Here is a 20445-nt window from a genome sequence, read left to right as displayed (position 1 = left end):
GATTATAGCAGGACATACACTAGTATTTGGGGTTTCTCCTTTATTATTATTCTGGCTGTATTTTGAGCCATAGATCGCCTCTTCTGTGAACACTGGTAAAAAAAGCAAACAAGAGATGAACTCATTTTATTTTCTACACCCACTATTACCTCTTCACCCCACCTGGAGTAAAACTTTTGTAAGAAAAAAAACCCCAACACCAACTATTTCAATCTTGCCCGCAGCAAGATTGAAACGCTTTCCTACTCTTCAGTTCTGCCTCAACCCCATCACAAAAGTAACAGTGGGAGGACTGAGAACTGCTCTAACACCCACTGAGAGGACTTTTGACAAGGGCCTGCAGTGACAGAACTAGGGGGAATGGCTTTAAACTGACAGAGGGAAGATTGAGATGAGACATTAGGCAGCAGTTCTTCCCTGTGAGGGTGCTGAGGCACTGGCACAGGGTGCTCAGAGAAGTTGTGGTTGCCCCATCCCTGGCAGTGCTCAAGGCCAGGCTGGATGGGGCTTGGAGCAAGCTGCTCTAGTGGAAGGTGTCCCTGCCCATGCCAGGCAGTTGGAACTGGATGGGCTTTAATGTTTCTTCCAACCCAAATCATTCCATGATTCTATGACCGAGAACATGTATAAACACCCACTGATAGCAATTGCCCCCTCCGGAGTTGTTTCTGGTACAGTAACGCTTGGTGTGACCTGTATTAGGAGGCTGGTACCCAGTCTCAGCACCAAAGGCTGATGGTGGGTAAGCTCAGAACCATTTCTATCAGTTTGCTGAAAGTAATTGCTCTGGTTACCTCAGTGCTAGTCAAGGTTTCAGGCTTTAAAAACCAGACAGAAGTCTATTCAGCTGAAGCACCCAACAGTCATATCAGGTCAGACCAAGGAGGTGCACACTTTCCAGGCAAAGCTTGGGCAAACATTCAGGACAAAGAAGGCAAAACATTAGCACACTTTACTGAAATATCAGTTTCTTTAGTATGTTACAGAAAAGCTTATGAACGTATAGAATGTACATAAAAGGCAGACTTTGTAAAATAAAAGGGTCTTCTTTTATAAAAAAATTAAAAAGTCAAAGTAAAGTGCATGAAACAGGTTTTCCTCCGCTTTAACTATTGCATCAAAGTCTTAGCACACAGCAATGTTTATAGAACCTGGGAGATCCTCTTGGGTCACCCATGGGTCAGTTACTTCACTGGTCAGATGAAAGGATGATGGTGATGACAACAAAGGAGTGTTTAAGAATCGACACAGTTTGACAGTTCAGGGCTGGGCTGGCTGGGGCTTGGCGCAACCTGGTCTAGCAGAAGGTGTCCCTGCCTGTGGCAACATATTGGAACTGGATGAGCTTTAAGGTCCCTTCCAACCCAAACCATTCTGTGACTGTATGATTCTATGAAGTTCAATCAGATGCATCCACAACAAAGACTAAGAACTAATGGAATATGGACTTCCTATACACTTCTCAACTGGATTTAACTCTCATTAAAGAAAATCGGTAAGAAACGAGCTTCATAAATAGGGCAGTTTTGCTAGTTAGGGACTCCTCTATTGTGCAATCAGTTCTTGGTCTATGAATATCAACATTCATACTTAAATATGCTGTTGCAAAAGGGATAACATATAAAAAAGACGTTTCCGCCTGCCTCCTTTGGAAGGAAAAGGTAGTCAACCCCAATCCAAAGACGACAGCTTTCTGTCGGGGTCGCTTAGGAAGGCGAATGCACAGAAAGAGCGAAGGACGCTAACCCTCTCCCTGTTTCAGGCTCTGGGAGCAGAACCCCTAAGCTTTACTCCGCTATACTCATACCGATAGCACCGTGCACCCTCAGAGGGCTTGACAAACGCGGATGAATTGCCCCAGCAGACAGGGAACCCGTTACTACAGGCACCCGAACGTGAGCACCCGCTCCCCCCAGCCCCATCCCGGCAGTGTCACACCCGGTGGCTCCGGCGGTTATGGGGCACCGACCCCAGAATAGCATCCACCCGGGGCAAGTGTCCAGTTGCCTCGGAGAGGGGCGGAACCGGGCGGTGCGGGCAGCCGGCCCCGGTCCGATTAGAGCACAGCCGCCTGTGCGCGGCAGTGGGCGATGTGCCGGTGCACGAAGTCGACCCGTGCCTGCAGCAGCTCGGCCTGCCGCTCCGACAGGAAGCCGAGGCGCGCCCAGAGCGGTTCCCGCGCCCGATACCGGCGGCGCAGCTCGGCGGCGGCGCTCCGGCGGCGATGCAGCTCGGCCACCCTCCGCGCCGTGCCCTCGCGGAACACGCAGACGGAGCGGAGCAGTGGCTCGTTGTAGGGGTCCCACATGGAGAGGAGGCGGTAGCCGTGCACCAGCCCCGCCTCGTTGTCCAAGAAGACGAGCCCGCCGTCGGGGGCGCGGAGCAGGTTGCTGGTGGCGCGGCGCATGACCCGCGGGTCCCACTGCAGGCTGAAGAGGTTGCTGACCAGGCGGTCGAAGTTGGCCGTCAGGTAGTCGAAGAGGATCAGGTCGCTCCACTGCACCAGCTCCACCAGCTGCGACAGCGGCAGCCCGCCCAGATCCCCCGCCGACAGCGGCTGCAGCCGCCGCCCGGCGCTCGCCTCGGAACCCCATGGGGCTGGGGCCACCACAGCGGTCAGGTTGTCCACCCAGCGCGTCAAGCTGACCACGGCCCCTTCGGCCCAGGGCGAGCCGCGCAGCTCCTCCCGCACTGGCTCCCAGCGTCTCCCGCGGGCCTCCACCAGGGCGAGGGCCATGGGCGGCAGCCTCTCCTGCATGCCCAGCACCCCGGCCAGGTGGTAGGACAGCGCCTCGCCCTGGATCTGCTCCGGGTTGATGCCGTAGCGGACGCAGGCGCGGCTCCCGTCCGACAGCCGTGCCAGCCGGTTGGAGCTACGCCCGCAGCCGCCTCGCTCCAGCGAGGACACGCGTGCGGTGCGGGCAGCAGACAGCCACGCCGCCGCCTCCTCCGCCGCGAAGCCCCGCGGCACCTGCTCCTCCAGCTCACGGCTCCAGAAGATGCCCCGCTCCACCGGCGAGCCCGCGGCCGGCTCGTCCCGCTCCTCCCGGCCCGCCGCCAGCAGCGCCCGGAAAGTTTTCTGCCTGCCGCCGCCGGGCTCACCCCGCGCCTCCGGGGAGCGGCCCCAGTCCCGCGACTCCGGTGTCTCAGTCTCCGCTGCCGCCTCCCGCCGCAGCAGCACCGTCCAGAGCCCCGGCAGGGCGCCCAGCAGGAGCAGCCCCAGCGCGGGCAGCGGGCTCGGCCTCGCCCGCTTCATACTCCTGTCGCTTCACGCCACTGCCGCATGGCCGCGGGCCGGCCGGGGAGCAGCAGAGCCCCGCCGGCAGCCCAGCGCTGTGTGCGCCCAGCCCCGCCGCGGCCCGGAGACACGGACACCGCACCACGTGGGGGAGCGGGGGGTGCGCCCGGACCGCCCCGTCTACCGGCGTGGGGCCTCCGCTTAAAGCGGCGATGCCCCGTCGAAGGGGCGGAGGCGAAGCTTGAAGAAGGGCGGCCGAGCCAGACCCCCACCCGCGGGACGGGAGAGTCCGGACCGCCGCTTCCTCCTCGCCGCTGCACAGCACAAAGGAGCTCGCAGACACAGCGAGGGAGGGAAGGAAGGAAGGAAGGAAGGAAGGAAGAAAGGAGGGGGAAGGCGGCGCGCCCGCTCGTGGGGCCGCCCCCCGCGCTGGTGCACGGCGGGGTCGCGCCGCGGTCACCGGCGGATTGGCGCTGGGGGGCCGGGTACCGGGGGCTGGCCGGTGGTCACAAAGGGGCAGCCCGGTGGCCACGATCGTGAGACCCCCACAGAGCATCATCGCCTCCTCCTCCACCTCCTCCCGGTCTGGCGGCGGCAGGGGACAGCCGGTGTCTGCACGCCCGGGAGCACAGCTCACAAGCCTTACACAGCGGTGTGAGCGGCGTGCTCGCCCATCACGAGTGTCACAGCATCCCGGTGTGGGACCAGCTTTCCCGGGCGTTTGAACTCCCCAGGCAGGAAGTTTGAAGCCTGCGGAGCCGGTGCAGGGCACGGGATTTCCCACGCGAGGAAACGGCAGCCAGCCCTCCTGTTCAAATTTTGTCCCGTTGAGGTGTCCAGGGTGTACAGTGACAAATCCGAAGAGCAGCTATTTCTCTGTGTCACCCCCTTCCCCATTCCCAGTTTCCTGCCTTCCCGAGGCAAGGAAGCTTTGCTCTGCTTTTCCTGTAGTTTAGAATCATAGAATGAACCAGATTGGAAAAGACCTTCAAAGATCATCAAGTCTAAGGTTAATCCCAGCACTGCCAAGTCCACCAGTAAGACATGTCACTAAGGGCCTCATCTACACGGTTTCTGAACACTTCCAGGGATGGTGATTCCCCATTCCAATGTCTGAGCACCCTTTTGGGGAAGAAATCTTTCCTAATATCCACTAAACCTATCCTGGTGCAGCTTGAGGCCATTTCCTCTTGTACCTTTTATTGGAGACCTCTGTTGGGAAGAACATGTTTGTGAGATAAGTCAGATTAAACACCTGTTCTTGCTTCAATCTATCCTTCAAAGTGGTTATTGGAGTTGAGTCAGCGAAGGAAACCCACCACATGCAGAATCTTAAACATCGCAAAAGCAAAAATCCCTTTTTTTCCATCTCATCTCCTCAACTCTTCCTGCTCTTTTGTGATATCACAACTCCCGTTTTCCAGCCACTCCACAGTATTCCAGGTTGGATGGAATGCCGTTTATTTTCTTTTAATATAAGGAAAAAATGAATTATCTCTTTTTTCTCCCAGGATTTTGTTAAAAACGTTTAAACTCCCCTGATTCACCTTCACAAACCCCGTCGGGAGCCCATGGCCATGTCGCACCAGCTCCTCCCGCCGGCCCCGCCGCTGCTCTGCAGCCGCCACCGACTGGATCGGTGGTAGGAAACAGAGCCTTGATCTGCCGTCCTCACCCTCGCATCCAGCGGGGTCCAGGCCGAGGACAACAGGTTGTAGGAAGCCCTTTGGGGGGGTTTGGGGGGTCGGTGTCTCTGCACAAGAAATGGAACGGCATGTATCAGTTGTAGCCAATGTCTTTGCTAACAAGACATCTGATTGCAACTGTTGTAACCGGGAGCGTCAGTGCTGTTGGGTGCCTCAAGCACATACGGACTTGCTGACATAATAGTGAGAAATAGTCACCATCCTGGCTTTGCAGAAACCACCCGTGCCCTGGGCTGCATCACCAGCAGTGAGCAGCAGGACAAGGGAGGGCATCCTCCCCCACTACTCTGCTCTGGTGTGACCCCCACTGCAGTGCTGCATGCAGCTGTGGGGCAACAACATCCTGTTCCTGTGTCCCTGCCCATGTCACTGTAAGTTATTTCCACACTAGGAATGCTTTCTACAAATATATCATGACACAGGTCATGTGTGTGACTGACTATGGCTCTGTCAAGTTGGATTTGTATTCCTCAAACAAAAAAAAGCATCCATCATGATGAGATACTCCAGCAACCAAAGAGCAGGATTTATAGCTGGCTGTGTCTGGGGGAGGGCGGAAGAAGTTAAGGTGCTCTGCATTTCATAGCAGGGAGGGGAACATTAGAGACCTTGCCCCTGCAAGCATGTTGGCAATTTCCTGTCTCAGCCTGGAACAGAGAAATCTGGAAGCTCTTCTATTGCTTGGGTTCCACAGTTGATTTCACAGAAAGGATCCCAGACTGGTGGGACTCTGCAGGGATTTTGTTTTTGTAATCTGGAGCACAATGTAGAACACGAAGCTAGGCAATTTCTACACACAGAATGGATCCTATCTCCCGTGTACTCTGTGACTTTATGTTTTTAATATCTGTGACTCTCTGCTTTTAATATCAAAGCAACAAATTAACAAGCATTTCAGATTTTGTGCCTGGCTCTTGAAAGCATTCAGAAGACTTGTCAGGTGCCTGGCAATGCTCAGTCAGTTTAGGGACTTGTTTTCATCCCTATGAAAAGTAAACTGCAAAGATGGGAAGGAATCTGTGTTATGCTCAGACTGATATTCTCAGGGCCCCTGACAAGCAGGCTCTGCAGACAGGCATAAAAGAATACTGAAATGATAGGTCAGCAGCACCAGATATACAAATACAACTCAGTCTCTGGTGGGTTCTGATAATTCAGCTGGCAGGATGTACAAAGTATTTGACACTGTCCCACACGACATCCTTGTCTCTAAATTGAAGAGACATCAATTTGATAGGTGGACCACTCAGTGGATAAAGAACTGGCTGGATGGCCACACACAAAGAGTTGTGGTCAATGGCTCAATGTCCAGCTGGAGATCAGTAACGAGTGGTGACCCTCAGGGATCGGTGTTGGGACCCGTCTTGTACAACATCTTTGTTGGTGACATGGACAGTGGGATTGAGTGTGCCCTCAGCAAGTTTGCTGATGACACCAAGCTGTGTGGTTCAGTTGATATACTGGAGGGAAGGAATGCCATCCAGAGGGACCTTGACATGCTTGTGAGGTGAGCTAATGCCAGCCTCATGAAGTTTAACCGTGCCAAGTGCAAGGTCCTACACCTGGGTCGGAGCAATCCCAGGCACAGCTACAGGTTGGTCAGAGATTCAGAGCAGCCCTGCAGAGAAGGACCTTTTAATTGATTTGCATGTGACTAGAAGAGTGCCAGCTGCTTTCTCATTACACACTTTAAGATGAATAGAGAAAGTATGACTGGAAAATTCTATTTTCATGACCTCTTAGAATCAAAGTTCTGGTGTCCTCAACACAAAAAGGACATGGAACTGTTGGAACAAGTGCAGAGGAGGGACATGAGGATGATCAGGGGACTGGAGCACCTCCCATATGAAGACAGGCTGAGAAAGTTGGGGCGGAGAAAGTTCAGCCTGGAGAAGAGGAGGCTGCGTGGAGACCTCATAGCAGCATTCCAGTATCTGAAGGGGGCCTACAGGGATGCTGGGGAGGGACTATTCGTTAGGGACTGTAGTGATAGGACAAGGGGTAACGGGTTGAAACTTAAACAGCAGAGGTTTAGATTGGATATAAGGAAGAAATTCTTTACTGTTAGGGTGGTGAGGTACTGGAATGGGTTGCCCAGGGAGGTAGTGAATCCTCCATCCCTGGCGGTGTTTAAGCCCTAGTTGCACAGAGCCTTGGGTGATATGGTTTAGTGTGAGGTGTCCCTGCCCATGGCAGGGGGGTTGGAATTGGATGATCTTGAGGTCCTTTCCAACCCTAACTATTCTATGATTCTGTGATTCTATGCTTTTCATGTCTTGGGGTGAGATCTTTGTCTGATTCTAACTGGCAAAGCTGCCTGGTGGTGAGCAGGTTGCTGCAACTTGCGGCATCCACATTAGAACAGTTCTGGGAGGCCACTGCTCCCTGCTCGCCCTGAATGCAGCCTGTTCCTGAGGGAATCTCAGTAGCATTTGTGTTCATTACAGAAAAAAAAAAAATACACATGTTTTTAGGCCAGAAAGTAAAGTGGTTCAGAAAACTCTTCAAGTGAAACTGCTGAGGTGATTTAGGGAGACAAAATGCAATTACCACATGAAAGGATAAATGGTGCATTGAGTACTAGCCTCCTCTTTCAGGCAGAGTTTTCTGAAGGGTCACATCCCATGGCCTACAATATTCATGTCATATATACTGATAACTTTCCATCTTCTGGCTGCCAAAATATTCTTCACTCTGGTGAGTAAATGATATTGTTCAATTCCATTCAAAGTAACTCCAGGAACCTGCCCTGGTGTAGCACAACAGAAGAGAGAGTGGAAACCCAAACACAGTGTCTCTCCAGAAGAGAGAAGGTCAAACCACTGCCTCTTCTCTCATAGGCTTTCTTTCCTTCTGAGCCATCCTGACAGCCCATGAAATTGTACTTGAAGAAGTATGTATGATTTGGAAAGGTACTGCCCTTAGGTAGAGAGTCTATATCACCTTCTGGTAATCTGGGTCACGAGTTCAATAAATTCACTATTAAAAATATCCTCACTTTAATGTGTTCTCCAGGCACTTAGTGCTGGGATGGGCCCAGTTAAAAGTGGGATGGATCAGGCTTGACTAGGAAAATAAGGCCAGGCTAAAGGTAGGGTTACTATTGTTACAGGAAGGAAAAAAAAATGTAAACTTTAGCTTCTACTGAAAAAAAATATACCCAAGACACATCTTAAACTTTTCAGCAAGTCCTGAAAAAGTGCAGCTTTTGCACTGCCAGGGAAATTGTTCTAATTAGTCTTAAGGTAAAACCCCTGGCTGCGCCAGTGGAAAGCCAGCTGTGCAGTTCTCTCTAAGCGAAGCAGAGAAAAGGACCAGCTTAAATAGTGAAACCAGTTTCCAGGCTTCTAATATCTCCTCTCCCTTGTGTTGCCTGGAGAGGCAGCTGGATTCTTTCCAAGGACAGAGGAGCCCCTCTGGCTGCCAAGAGTGCTGTAGGGGGAAGACACAGAAGAAAGAAACATATGAAGTCCCTAGAGCTTTGCTTTTCTTACCCCAGCCCCTCCCCTGCTTGAAGGCACCCTCTGCTCCTGCATGAAGCTGTGAGATGAGGTGGTGAGAAATGGGGAGCAGTGTCCCAGTCTTCTTGTTTGACCCATGCATCCTGCTAGAGGAGGTCCCCTCAGCAATGTGCCTGCATGGTGCTTGGTTATCATAGAATCCCAGACTGGTTTGGGTTGGAAGAGACTTTAAAGCTCATCCAGTTCCAACCCCCTGCCATGGGCAGGACACCTTCCACTAGACCAGTTTGCTCCAAGCCCCATCCAATCCGGCCTTGAACACTGCCAGGGATGGGGCAGCCACAGCTTCTCTGGGCAACCTGTGCCAGGGCCTCACCACCCTCACAGGGAAGAGCTTCTGCCTAAGAGCTCATCTCAGTCTCTCCTCTGTCACTTTAAAGCCATTCCCCCTTGTCCTGTCACTTCATGCCTTTGTAAAAAGCCCCTTTCCAGAGGCTTTTTATGCCCTTTTAGGTACATTTAGGAAAATGGTTTCTCAGCTCTGCCCTTCTCTTACCCACATCAGGTACTCCTGGAAGCCTGCAACTTGTCCATAGGGGCATCCCTGGTCTGACATTCAGTCATGTATATCTGTGCAATAGTATGCCAAACCAGCAGTGTACACATCAGCGTCCACAGCATCCTGCAAGCTCCGGGATGTGATCTTCAGCCACATATGGGGAACAAGTCTACTACTGACGACCTGTACAGTTCCATCTCAGGTGAAGGTATAGTCTTTTGCACCAGGCCACATTGGGGCTCTCTCCTCACTTGTGGGGCACTCTTCCTCCTCTGCATTATCTAGGGTTTCATGTTGTCCAATTGTGACTCAAATGATGAGTTTTCCACCCATCCTAGCTTTATCCAGCAGACATCTCTGCTGAGAGCATCGTCTGTGGCTGCAATTCCAATTGTCGTAGTTTTCTACACATTCCAGCTGTTGGAATCAAGATACTGACTGACACTCTCAGTCTTCACTAAAGAAAATAAATGGGGTCTACCCAGCTGTATGTAAGGACAGCCAAACTGTTTGAAGGTAAACCAGCTGGGCCTGGATGGGATCTAATTGCATTAGCTGACGCCCCATCTGAGCTCTGGATCTTGGGTTCAGGTTAATAGTCCAGAAATACTGCTACGCTTCCATGACTAGCTAAATGAAGACTTAAGTGGACATACCAGTTTGTGTCTGTGCAACTGCAGTGATTCCCACACCACCATCCATCTTGCAGTGGAGATGTTCCCTGTCAGGAGCCCTCTCGCTGATGGAGTGAGAAGCAGAAAACAAAAAACACCCCCATATGAGTCATGAAGGAGTCTCAGTTTGAAGGTCATGACTTTTCATCGTTATTGTGTTGGTGGTATTGAGAAGTTTCCCTGCTGTACCCTCTACATTGTAATGTGACCCATTTAAATTTGCAAGCCTTAAGAAACACAGCATAACATTTAATAAAAATCTCATTGATAGTGTATTTACTTATCTGGTGTTTAACTAGCATTCCCTGAAAGAATGAATAAAGAGTCAGAAACAAGTGATAGTTTCTGCATGTGATGTAAAAGGAAATGGCAAAGTACCCTTCAGAGGTGAAGGGCTGCAGTGAGGAGCTGAGTCTGACCCCTCCCTAAGCACCATAAACAGCTGATTAAAGAGCAGTTCAAGAGGCTCCATGTTGTGCTTACCACATGCTGCACAAAATGTATCTTGTAGGAATGATGAAATACAAAAGCCTAAGAGTGAGTCTCTCCATCAGGCTTTCTTGCATCCAGTGATTTGGCAAGACAGGTAATACAGGTGTAAGTTTCTACAGCTGGCACTACTTCATTTCCCCTCTTTGATAGTGGGTGAGCCACTTGGCTTGCCTATGCCTCAGTTTCTCCACTTGAAGAACAAGAAGCTGTGAAGATAAGTTATTTGATGATGTCTAAAGATGTCTTTGAGTTCTTGAGAGCTGGGAGGAGCTGGTGGACACTCAGGAAAGCCAACATGGTAGAATTTTGTTGGTTTTGTTGTTGCTGTACACTGTCATTTCATATAAATCCTGATTTGTGTAGGACTGTGTCCTCAGTGATCATAAACTAAAGATCAGAAAAAAGCAGGGTGAGGATTACAGGTTGTTCTATGTTTGACCAATGGAGACAGGCTGAGAAAGCTGGGGATGTTTGGTCTGGAGGAGGGAAGCCTCCAGGGAGACCTTAAAGCAGTTTCCAGCTCCAACCCAAACCATTCTGTGATTCAAGACTGATCCTGGATAAATGACTGATAATAATGGACTGATAAATGAGCTTCCCTATCTTCCAGAACAGCTACAGTTCTTTCAGTCTTTGCCCCTACCCAACTCCTCATTATCACATTTCAACTTCCCCAATATGTGGGTGGGGGGTAAAGCAGCACAGACATCACAGAAAAGAGCTATTTTTCCTCTGGAAAATGACCAACATTTTTGTTTTAATTTAGCCCAGTTTCCTTACAAGTCACTTTATGCCTAGCTGTTGGAATTTCTGTAAACAGTTTAGTGAGAGTCATAAAATACATCCCCCAAAGAAGAGAAAAATAAACACAGTCATGAGTTATTGAAGTGAGCTTGCTCTCTCTCCTCCTCTTTGTTAACCATCACAGGAGCCGGTTTTCCACTGAGTCACAGAAAAGCAACCCAGGGAGATAACAGGAGACAGCACAAACAAACAAAGGCATTGAGGAGAAAGTATGCATTTATATTTTTTTAAGCTTTGAGATCGATTTGAACAGAACTTCCTCAAATACATAGTGGCACTATAGATGCAGTTTAATGTAATCTGACCTGCAAGAAGTGGCAAGCAGTAGTGTGGAGGAGCTGAGCTGGTCCTGAGCATCTCCAGTCTGGGAAAGCAGCTGCATGGGCATGTGTGCTCAGTCAGCCCTCCTGTTCAGATCACTAGGACCCACCAGCACTCCTCTTTGGATCCCTGTTGTAGAAAAATAGAATCCCAGACTGGTTTGGGTTAGAAAGGACCTCAAAGCTCATCCAGTCCCAATCCCCTGCCAGGACACCTTCCACTAGACCAGGCTGCTCCAAGCTCCATTCAACTTGGCCTTGAACACTGCCAGGGATGGGGCAGCCACAGCTTCTCTTGGCAACCTGTGCCAGGGCCTTACCACCCTCACAGGGAAGAACTTCTGCCTAAGATCTCATCTAAATCTCCCCTCTGTCAGGTTAAAGCCATTCCCCCTTGTCCTGTCACTACAGGCCCCTGTCAAAAGCCCCTCTCCAGGTTTCTTGTCAGCCCCTTTAGGCACTGAAAGGTCTACCCTTAAGGAGCCTTCTCTTCTCCAGGCTGAACAAGCCCAGCTCCCTCAGGCTGTCTGCATAGCAGAGCTGCTCCAGCCCTTGGAGCATCTTTGTGGCCTCCTCTGGCCTTTCTCCAATAGCTCCATGTCCCTCTTGTGTTGCTGATCAAGACAACAGGTCTGCAGGGGGTCTCACCAGAGCAGAGTGGAGGAGAATTCCCTCCCTTGACCTGCTGCTCACTCTGCTGGTGATGCAGCCCAGGACATGGGTGCTTTTGTCATTTCTCTGTGCTGCTCAACACATGTACCTGTAATCCTTGCACTCCTGCAGAGGAGACCTGCTTTGTGCTATAACAGAGTTCATCAGCCTCTACTGAGCAGTTTCCAAATGGAAGACAGAACACTTGCCTTTGTTTTTCTGGAGCAATGGCTCTTCACTGCTGCTGCTGCAGCAAATTTCTGCATGGTTACACAGTGCTCTGGTAGCAAGGCTTGGGGCTTCCCACTTGCAGCGGTTGATCAGCATTTTCTAATTCCTTAACCATGATTTATCCAGCTCCCTCAGTCTTGCTGCTGTCATTAGCCCTCTTTTCTCCTGGGCTTTAAAGAAAGGATTTTATCGGTTTCCCCTTTGCCAGAAACACTTTTTATCTTTTATGTGCAAAGTAACAAAAAAAAAAAGAAAAAAGGGAAAAAGAATTACTACATCTAATAGCAATAAAAATAAATCATGGCAGTACGGCCAACAAGCTTTTTATTGAATTTCCTTCCTTTCAGGAGTTTTCCCTGTACAGCAACATAATCCAGGAGTATCAGGCAGGAAATATTCATCCAAAACCACAAGAAAACACAAGCGGGCAGGAAAAACTGTTTGAATTTGGCACCACACTTCCTATTTTAGTCTCATGAAAAGTTCCAGGAATGATCTTGGATTTGCTTCTCCTTAAAATCCACGAGGTTCACAAACAGAGTTTGAGTGAAAAAAGTGTTCAAAATTTTAAAAAAGCACAGCAGGAAATACTTGGGTTTTCATCATAATTTTACTTCAAATTTAATTCCATTTGCCCCATGTCCTGGGTTCAGCCATGGCAGTCATTTTTCTCCTTCTTGTAGCTGGTGCAGTGCTGTGTTTTGACTTCTGGGCTGGGAACGGTTGCTTGATAATGAGCATGTTTTGGGGGTGTTTTTGTTCAAGGCTTTTTCTGAGCACGTGCTCCAACCAGGTGGAGGAGGGGAGGCCGGGAGGAAGGAGAGACAGGACACCTGACCCAGGCTAGCCAATGAGGTATTCCATACCATAGCACGTGATGCCCAGGATGCATACTGGGAGAGAGAGAGCAGGAGGGGTGGAGCTCTGGAGGAAAACGGAGGAAGGAGCACGCGGTGCTCGGCCGGGCAGGGTGGAGTGAGTTATGGGTTGGTGGCTGGTGGGGTGTTGTATTCTCTTCACTTGTTATTGGCTGTATCATTATTATTTGTAGTGGTAATGGCAGTAGGGGTTTTGTGTTATGCCTTAGCTATTAAACCGTTCTTATCTCAATCCGTGGGGGCTACATTCTTTGGATTTTCCTTCCTAACTCTCTGGGAGTTGGGGGACTTGTTTTAAACCACGACACCCCACTTTTAAAATTATTTGCATTTGTAAACGTAATTTCTGGATGCATTACTAGCATGCACTGCTGCTTCTGATATATTACAATATGACATAATACAGTTGCTGGAATGTTTTCTTATTTTAATGTAATTTACTAAAATGTATAATGTTAATACTCAGCAATAGCTGTTACTTAGAGCTAGTTAAAACTTCACGCCATATTCCTTAGAGTATTTTATTCTTTCAGTCTGTGTTGCACTGTAACAGATTGATACTTCATGTTGCAGCATAAATAATTTGAGTGCTGGGATGAGTCAACTGCAATGATTTGCAGAAAGCATTGTTAACAATGCTGTAAAAAATAGCTTAATATTAGTGGCAGTCTGTGCTTAACTCATGTTTTCCATGTCTATATCAGCAGACACTATGATAAGATACTAAGATAATTAAATATCCACTCATTACTTCTGTTTTCCAGATAGGAAACCAGAGGCCCAGACCAGTGCCCCTGCAACCCCAAACACAGATACAGACTGGTGAAGACTGGATGACAGAGGAGAAATTTAGGTTAGATCTTAGACAGAAGTTCCTCCCTGTGAGGGTGTTGAGGCCCTGGCACAGGGCACCCAGAGAAGCTGTGGTTGCCCCATCCCTGGCAGTGTTCAAGGCCAGGCTGAACAGGGCTTGAAGCAACCTGATCTGGTGGAAGTTGCCCCTGCTGTGGCAGGAGGGGTTGGAACTGGATGGGCTTTAAGGTCCCTTCCAACTCAAACTAGGCTTGGATTCCATGATTTCAGGGCAGTGTTAATATCTGGGATCTGCATTTTGTGATTACTGCTGTGTCTTTTCCAAACTGTTGTTTTCTAGGGATTTGCAGATGTTGCTGGAGTCCATCACAAGAAGTAACACAGCACTTATGCTCTACCCAGACAAAATTTCCCTCTGAACACTCTGATATTCAGTAGAAGACAGTTCATTTCAGAGGGCTCAGCTTATCTCTCCTTTTACACTGACCACTTCTAGTCTCTTGAGGGACCCTTAGCCTTGCTCATCCCTGAGTGCAGTGAGCAGATGCCTCATTTTATGCAGGCTGAAAAGGTAGCATGTAGTAAAGGTGGTGCCTCTGGTGTCATCCTTCCATCCACATCCACTGCATGCCAGCAAAGGCCTTAGGGACAAGCTGGTTCTAACCATGGACCAGTACTTCTTACAGGGCTGGCTGAGTTTCTACTGCCTTGCACTTGGGATCAGGCCCAAACTGAGCAATTTTTTTTGTCTTTGAGTCATTGCATTCTTGAGTGTCACCTTGTCTCAGCTAAGGCTCAGATCAGGCCATTATCTATGGGTCAGCAACTGAGATGGGTCATGCTGGCCTTGGCTACCTCTTACAGGTGCAACCTGGAGGCAAGCATCCTTTGCACCAAAAAAAAAGCTGTAGAGATTGCTACTGAACCAGACAATGACAAAGGCCTTTCTTCTCCGTGCCACTGAGATGACACTTTAACTCAGAGGAATGAGATGAGATGTAGAGAGACCTGTTTGTTTCTTCGTCTCCTCTCATTCACTATCAGCTGTGCTGCTCTTCCTGGACAAACGGACCTAGATCTGAGCCCCAGGCATTTACATGGCTTGATACAGCAACAAAAATGAGTTCCCCTTTAGCCAGAAATGGCTGGAATCCCAGGTCTGGAACTCTGCTGATGGGGTAATGTCTGGAAAAAAAAAAAAAAAGGAAAGGAAATCTCCAACATGGAAACACTAAATGCTATGGCAACAAGAGGAGCAACAAACAGGGCTTAAATACACAGGCTCAGCATTAATTTAAGTGCTGGGAATTAGAGAGAGGGAAATCAGTACTTTATAATGCTGTGTTTTATCTGGGATGAGGGGATGGGATCCTATGCCCTTAAACAGCAAGGTAGATGTGCCAGAGGCAGACAGACAGGCAGTGTACTGATGCAGGCTGCTGGCTTTCATCAAAATCCCTTCTGGCCACTCAGCTGACCTTACATGTGGAAACTGAGCTCTTCTCACATTATCCCTTTTCCTGAACCTCCTTTCCAGTCATGTGCTGTAAATACGAAAAAGGGAGCATATCTGTCTAATTTGTTAATCCAGTGATAGGAGTTGGCTGAGCTGCTGCTGCCAAACCATCCGCTCTGAGTCACGGAGGCATTCCTCCCTTCCCCAAGAGCAGAGATTTTTCGCCGGTGACATCTGACTTGCCTTGTGCTAATTGACAGCTCTCTGTTGAAAACGATGTATGTGCTCAGGCTACGCTGGGTTTTGTCCCAGTTTATCCTGGACGCTTCACAGGTCTCCCTTCAACCCACAAATCCCTTGTAAACAGAGAATTTCCATATGTAAACCTGCTGACTTCTATGTAGAGTACTCCAAAGAGGTTTTTCTTGTGTCTTTTATTTCCTTTGTGTTTCTAAATCTTTAACCATCACAGCACAGTAGTTTCCAGTAAACACCTGGAGGATTGGCTGGTTAAAAGGAGTCCGAGAGTGCTTAGTGAAAAGCAGGGGCTTTTGAATTCACGACATGGGCTTCAGCTCAGCAGACACAAAATTACTGTGTTTGCACTTCTGCCACAAAGTGCCTTTGACTTGAAAGGAATCTCCTTTCCCTACCCCTTCAAGCTCTGAAGTGTCTGTGTCACAGAGACCACAACCCACCTGGGTAAGGAATCTCCCCTCTGTGCATGTACAGCATCCACCATAACGAGGCTTCAGCCCAAGCTAAGACTTTGTGAAGCTGCTTCCATATATAACCGCTGGGTGAATGTGTGTGAGGTATTGACAAGCTAGCTCTCGTACAGCACATCATGTTGCAAAAGCTCAGTACCTGGATTTCATGAAGTCACAGAATGGCTTGGGTTGGAAAGAACCTTAAGGCTCATCCAGACCAGGCTGCTCCAAACCCCATCCAACCTGGCCTTGAACAGTCAGGGAGGGAGCAGATGCTGCTTCTCTGAGTCAGAATGAAGCCATTCTCACCTTCAGCATGTTTCTCAGGGAAGGTTTATCAGAGCGGACAGGCACAGGACAGTGATAATTTCTCTCTCTCCCGCCTCTCCCCCCAGTCTACCATTTGTTCTTGGATTAATTCCTTCATTTCTTGTATAAGTTTCCTTTTCTAAAATGACAGGATAAGAATGCCCTCCTTTGTGGAATCCTTTGATATCCAAGGAGGAAAAATGTCATTTAGAAGTTACAGATAAAAAGTTTTATCAGTGTCACAGCCATATTCCTTTTGGATAAAGTCTGTCATTTGTACAAAGAACATAATTGTTGAACAGCTCTCCCTGGTGCCACACTGAAATATATCTGCTTTCATTGTACAGCAAGAAAGGCATTTGTGTTCCCTCATTCAAAGACTTGTTAAACTTCCCAGTGTGTGTCCTGCCAAGGCATCGTGATGAAGTAGGTACAAGGGTGAATAAGAATAATAATGAGAATAGTGATAACTTTTTTTCTGTGGCTGCTGTCTCAGTGGGTTTGTGCTCCCTAAGTTGCAGCAATTTAAAAAAAAAAAAAAAAGAAGTTTATGGTTTTCATGATTTCATCCAAGTTTCCTCAGGACTGGGGCCAGGTACATTCCAGATGAAGGGATCATTTTTGACCATACGGCTCGGTGTCAACTGTGTTACATTCATTCCATGCGATTTTGCTTTTCAGCTGAGCACAGCTCACAGAGCTCTCTTCAGGACTATGGCTCTGGTTTTAAGCTAGCTCCTAGGGGACAACACAGTGCCACTGCTTTCAGGCTCACTCTCCTGCCTTGACTGCACACACCTGAACAGCTTCTGTCTCTATTCAGCACTGGTACAGTACTGCTCAAGACGCAATGGAAATGTCTGTGACACTCTTTCCTGATGCAATGCTGATACATTTTGGGTGGAGGTAGAACCCAACATTTTCTAAATACTAGGCAGTGGGATCAGAAGTCTTACTGTTTAGATAAGCATCTTTTGATGGCTGAAAGGCCTTTGCTTTTCGCTATGTCAGCTGTATGCCTCTTGTATTTGGGAAGCAACTTACAGACAAAGAGCAGAGAAATCAGCAAACTCTTAGAATCATAGAACTGTTCAGGTTGAAAAAGACCCTTGAGGTCATTGCTTCCACTCATAAACCTAACACTGCCAACTGTACCACTAAATCATGTCCCTGAGCGCCATGTCTGCATGTCTTTTAAATACCCCCAGGGATGGTGACTCCACCACTTACCAGAACATCCTGTTCCAATGCCTGACCACCCTTTTGGTGAAGAAATCTTTCCTAGTACACAACTTGTACCTTTTTGGCTCAACTTCAGGCTGTTTTCTTTTGTCCTATCACTTGTCACTTGGGAGAAGAGACCAGCCACCTCCTCACCCCATCCTCCTTTCAGGTAGTTGTAGAGAGTTGTAGGGTCCCCTTGAGCCTTCTCCAGACTAAACACCCTCAGTTCCCTCAGCCATTCCTCATCAGAGTTGTGCTCCAGACCCTTCACCAGCTCCTTTGCCCTTTTTTGAACTCCTTTGCCCTTTTTTGAACCCACTCCAGCACCTCAATGTCCTTCTTGTAGTGAGAGGCCCAGAACTGAACACAGGACTCGAGGTGCAGCCTCACCAGTGCCCAGTACAGGGGGATGATCACTGCCCTGGTCCTGCTGGCCATGCTATTTCTCATACAAGCCAGGATGTTGTTGCCTTCCTTGGCTGCCTGGGCACAAGCTGGCTCATGCTCAGCAGCCATTAATCAGGTTGGGCACTTGGGCACCCCTAGGTCCTTTTCCACCAAGCAGCTTTCCAGCCACTCTTCCCCAAGCCTGGCGCGTTGTGTGAGGTTGTTGCGGCAGAAGTGCAGGACCCAGCACTTTGCCTTGCTGGCTCTTGAGCTGCTTTGAGTGAGCTGTCATTGGTGCCAGAACTTGAAACTGGTGGCCATGGACTGTCAGGCCAGACTGAGCCATGGCATCCTAGTGAAAGCTGAGCTAATTTGTATTAAATTCATATCTTTTCCCAGCTTTTGGAGATGATCTCAGGAGAGGAACAAATAGGTCCATGTCTTTCCTTTCCTAGTTGTAAAGAAAGCTTGAAAGTGCTTTTATTTTACAGATATTTTGAGGGAGTGTTTCAGCAGATACTTTAGACATGAAAAAATTTGGATCATGTCTTTACTGTATTTCCTGATAAACTCTCTGAACAGCTTAAGAACTGACAGGATATGATAACTATGATAAAGGTATAGCACAAATACCTGATAAAGGGAGTAAATTTTAATTAGGGTGTTTGTTTAAAATGCAGGGGTTTGTTAGTACATGTTTAATGCAACCCCTCTGTAGACATCTGGAGAAAAAATACCCATCTGCTGAAGACTGATCTCAGGCTGCTCTGTATAGCTGATATTACAGATATCCACATGGTTTCACAAGAAAAAGTAGCAAAGATGAATTTTGACCTTTTTGATACTTCAAAGGTTAAAACCAAGATGAGAATGGAGACTTCTCTAGAGGGAGAAAAAGTCCCACTTTTCAGGCCTTTTTTATGTCTCAAAAAGAAATAACAACACAGACTCCTCTTGCACTTCCTTTTGCCATTTCACCTTCCTGCTTCTCCTTATAGCTTGGGAAATGTCAGAACAGAGCTGTGGTCAAGGCAGAAGTTTCTGGCTGGGGAGTCACCAAGTGGCAAGTAGCCCAGCTGTGTGTCTTTCCTTCAGCCTTGAGAAGCTGACCTTGCAACTGATTCTGGACTTGAAATATCCCAGAATGTTGAAAGTAATGAAACAAAAACATAACAGTGGTTGCTTAGATGGCAAGATTATCTGGGAGCACTGAAAGTCCTGAGCATCATCCAAACAACCATTTCTACCCGTTGCTTTGCATATCTTGGACAAAATATGCAAAGGGAAAGCTCTGCCAGATGTTGCCTAATGGTGTTTTACCAGGGGTGGGAGGTAGTCACACTTCTGCCTTGCATCCTGCAGCAATTAGCAGTGTTGTGGAAAATCAAATCAGTGAATACAAGAAGGCACCTTCTGCTAAAAGAAGCAGAATCCTGCAGATTTTATCCACAGTTGTGTTACAGAGTGGCATAGATGACCCAAACACCTCATTCCTTAAGATAAGCTTTTCAGCTATTTGCATTTGATTTTTCCAGGTTCCTCACTTCCCACACCAAGATTTGATCAGCAGAAGAGTGGGCACTGACAGCAGTAACAAAGCCAATAGGAGTCTGCTCTGGTGCTGTTTGAAGACACAATAAAATTTAAAAGCAAACAAACAAAGAAACAAAAACAACCCCCTATCTAAGCATCTCATTTTCAGCCACAGAAACAAATACACTAGGGAGCTTAATCTGTCAGCCCATCTGTCTCAGCCCCTCAAGTGAAAAATTAGATACGTCATCACCTCCTTGCTCAGAGCTGTGAGACAGCATTCATTAATTGTTATGAGGCATGAGACAAGTATGTTTAGAAGAAAGATATTCATGTCAACAACCCTAAATCCACCATTGCCATAACGAGGTTAATTACCTCATGCCTGATTTCAGTCACAATCCAGTCAGGAGATGCATACAGTTATTCCACTGAGATTTTGGTATCATAGACTCAAAGAATCCCAGACTGGTTTGGACTGGAAGAGACTTTAAAGCTCATCCAGTTCCAACCCCCTGCCATGGGCAGGGACACCTCCTGCTAGACCAGTTTGCTCCAAGGTCCATCCAACCTGGCCATGAACATTGCCAGGGATGGGGCAGCCACAGCTTCTCTGAGTCCTTTAATGCTTTCTTGAATGGGGATGGACTAAAATGCCTTCACTAGCCACAGTAGCTGCACTGTCCTCAGGGGAAGAACTGTTATATTAAGATCATAATCAGGTTTAAATTGACCTATCAAATGTGAGGGTTACAAAATTTACAGATGTCTCCAGAAGTGTAATTACCTTATATTCCTGACACAAGGGATTAGCCACTGTTTTTTTCTTATCCTTTGCTTTTTCTCTCCTAACTTGGCCTCTTTAAACATATTATCCTTGTGTCACACAGGGAAAAGACATGATTAAAGTCATATGGATATTAATATGGCACAGCTTGCAGAAGGAGGAAAATTATTGATAAGGCCAAGAGATATAGCTGGAAAAAACAGACAAGCTTT

The 20445-nt window shown here is 48.2% G+C and overlaps 1 protein-coding gene across 1 annotated transcript; it reads right to left on the bottom strand.

Annotated features, from left to right (window-relative positions):
- Window positions 1–936: 936 nt before the first annotated feature.
- On the bottom strand, window positions 937–3581 carry FJX1 (four-jointed box kinase 1). Its single transcript, XM_005150729.3, has one exon. The coding sequence runs from the start codon at window positions 3254–3256 to the stop codon at window positions 2057–2059; it is 1200 nt and encodes a 399-aa protein (XP_005150786.1). The 5' UTR covers window positions 3257–3581; the 3' UTR covers window positions 937–2056.
- Window positions 3582–20445: the final 16864 nt, after the last annotated feature.

This window comes from Melopsittacus undulatus, chromosome 8, assembly GCF_012275295.1.
Source record: "Melopsittacus undulatus isolate bMelUnd1 chromosome 8, bMelUnd1.mat.Z, whole genome shotgun sequence".
Classification (NCBI taxonomy): domain Eukaryota; kingdom Metazoa; phylum Chordata; class Aves; order Psittaciformes; family Psittaculidae; genus Melopsittacus; species Melopsittacus undulatus.
This window is presented reverse-complemented; position numbering and strand designations above follow the sequence as displayed.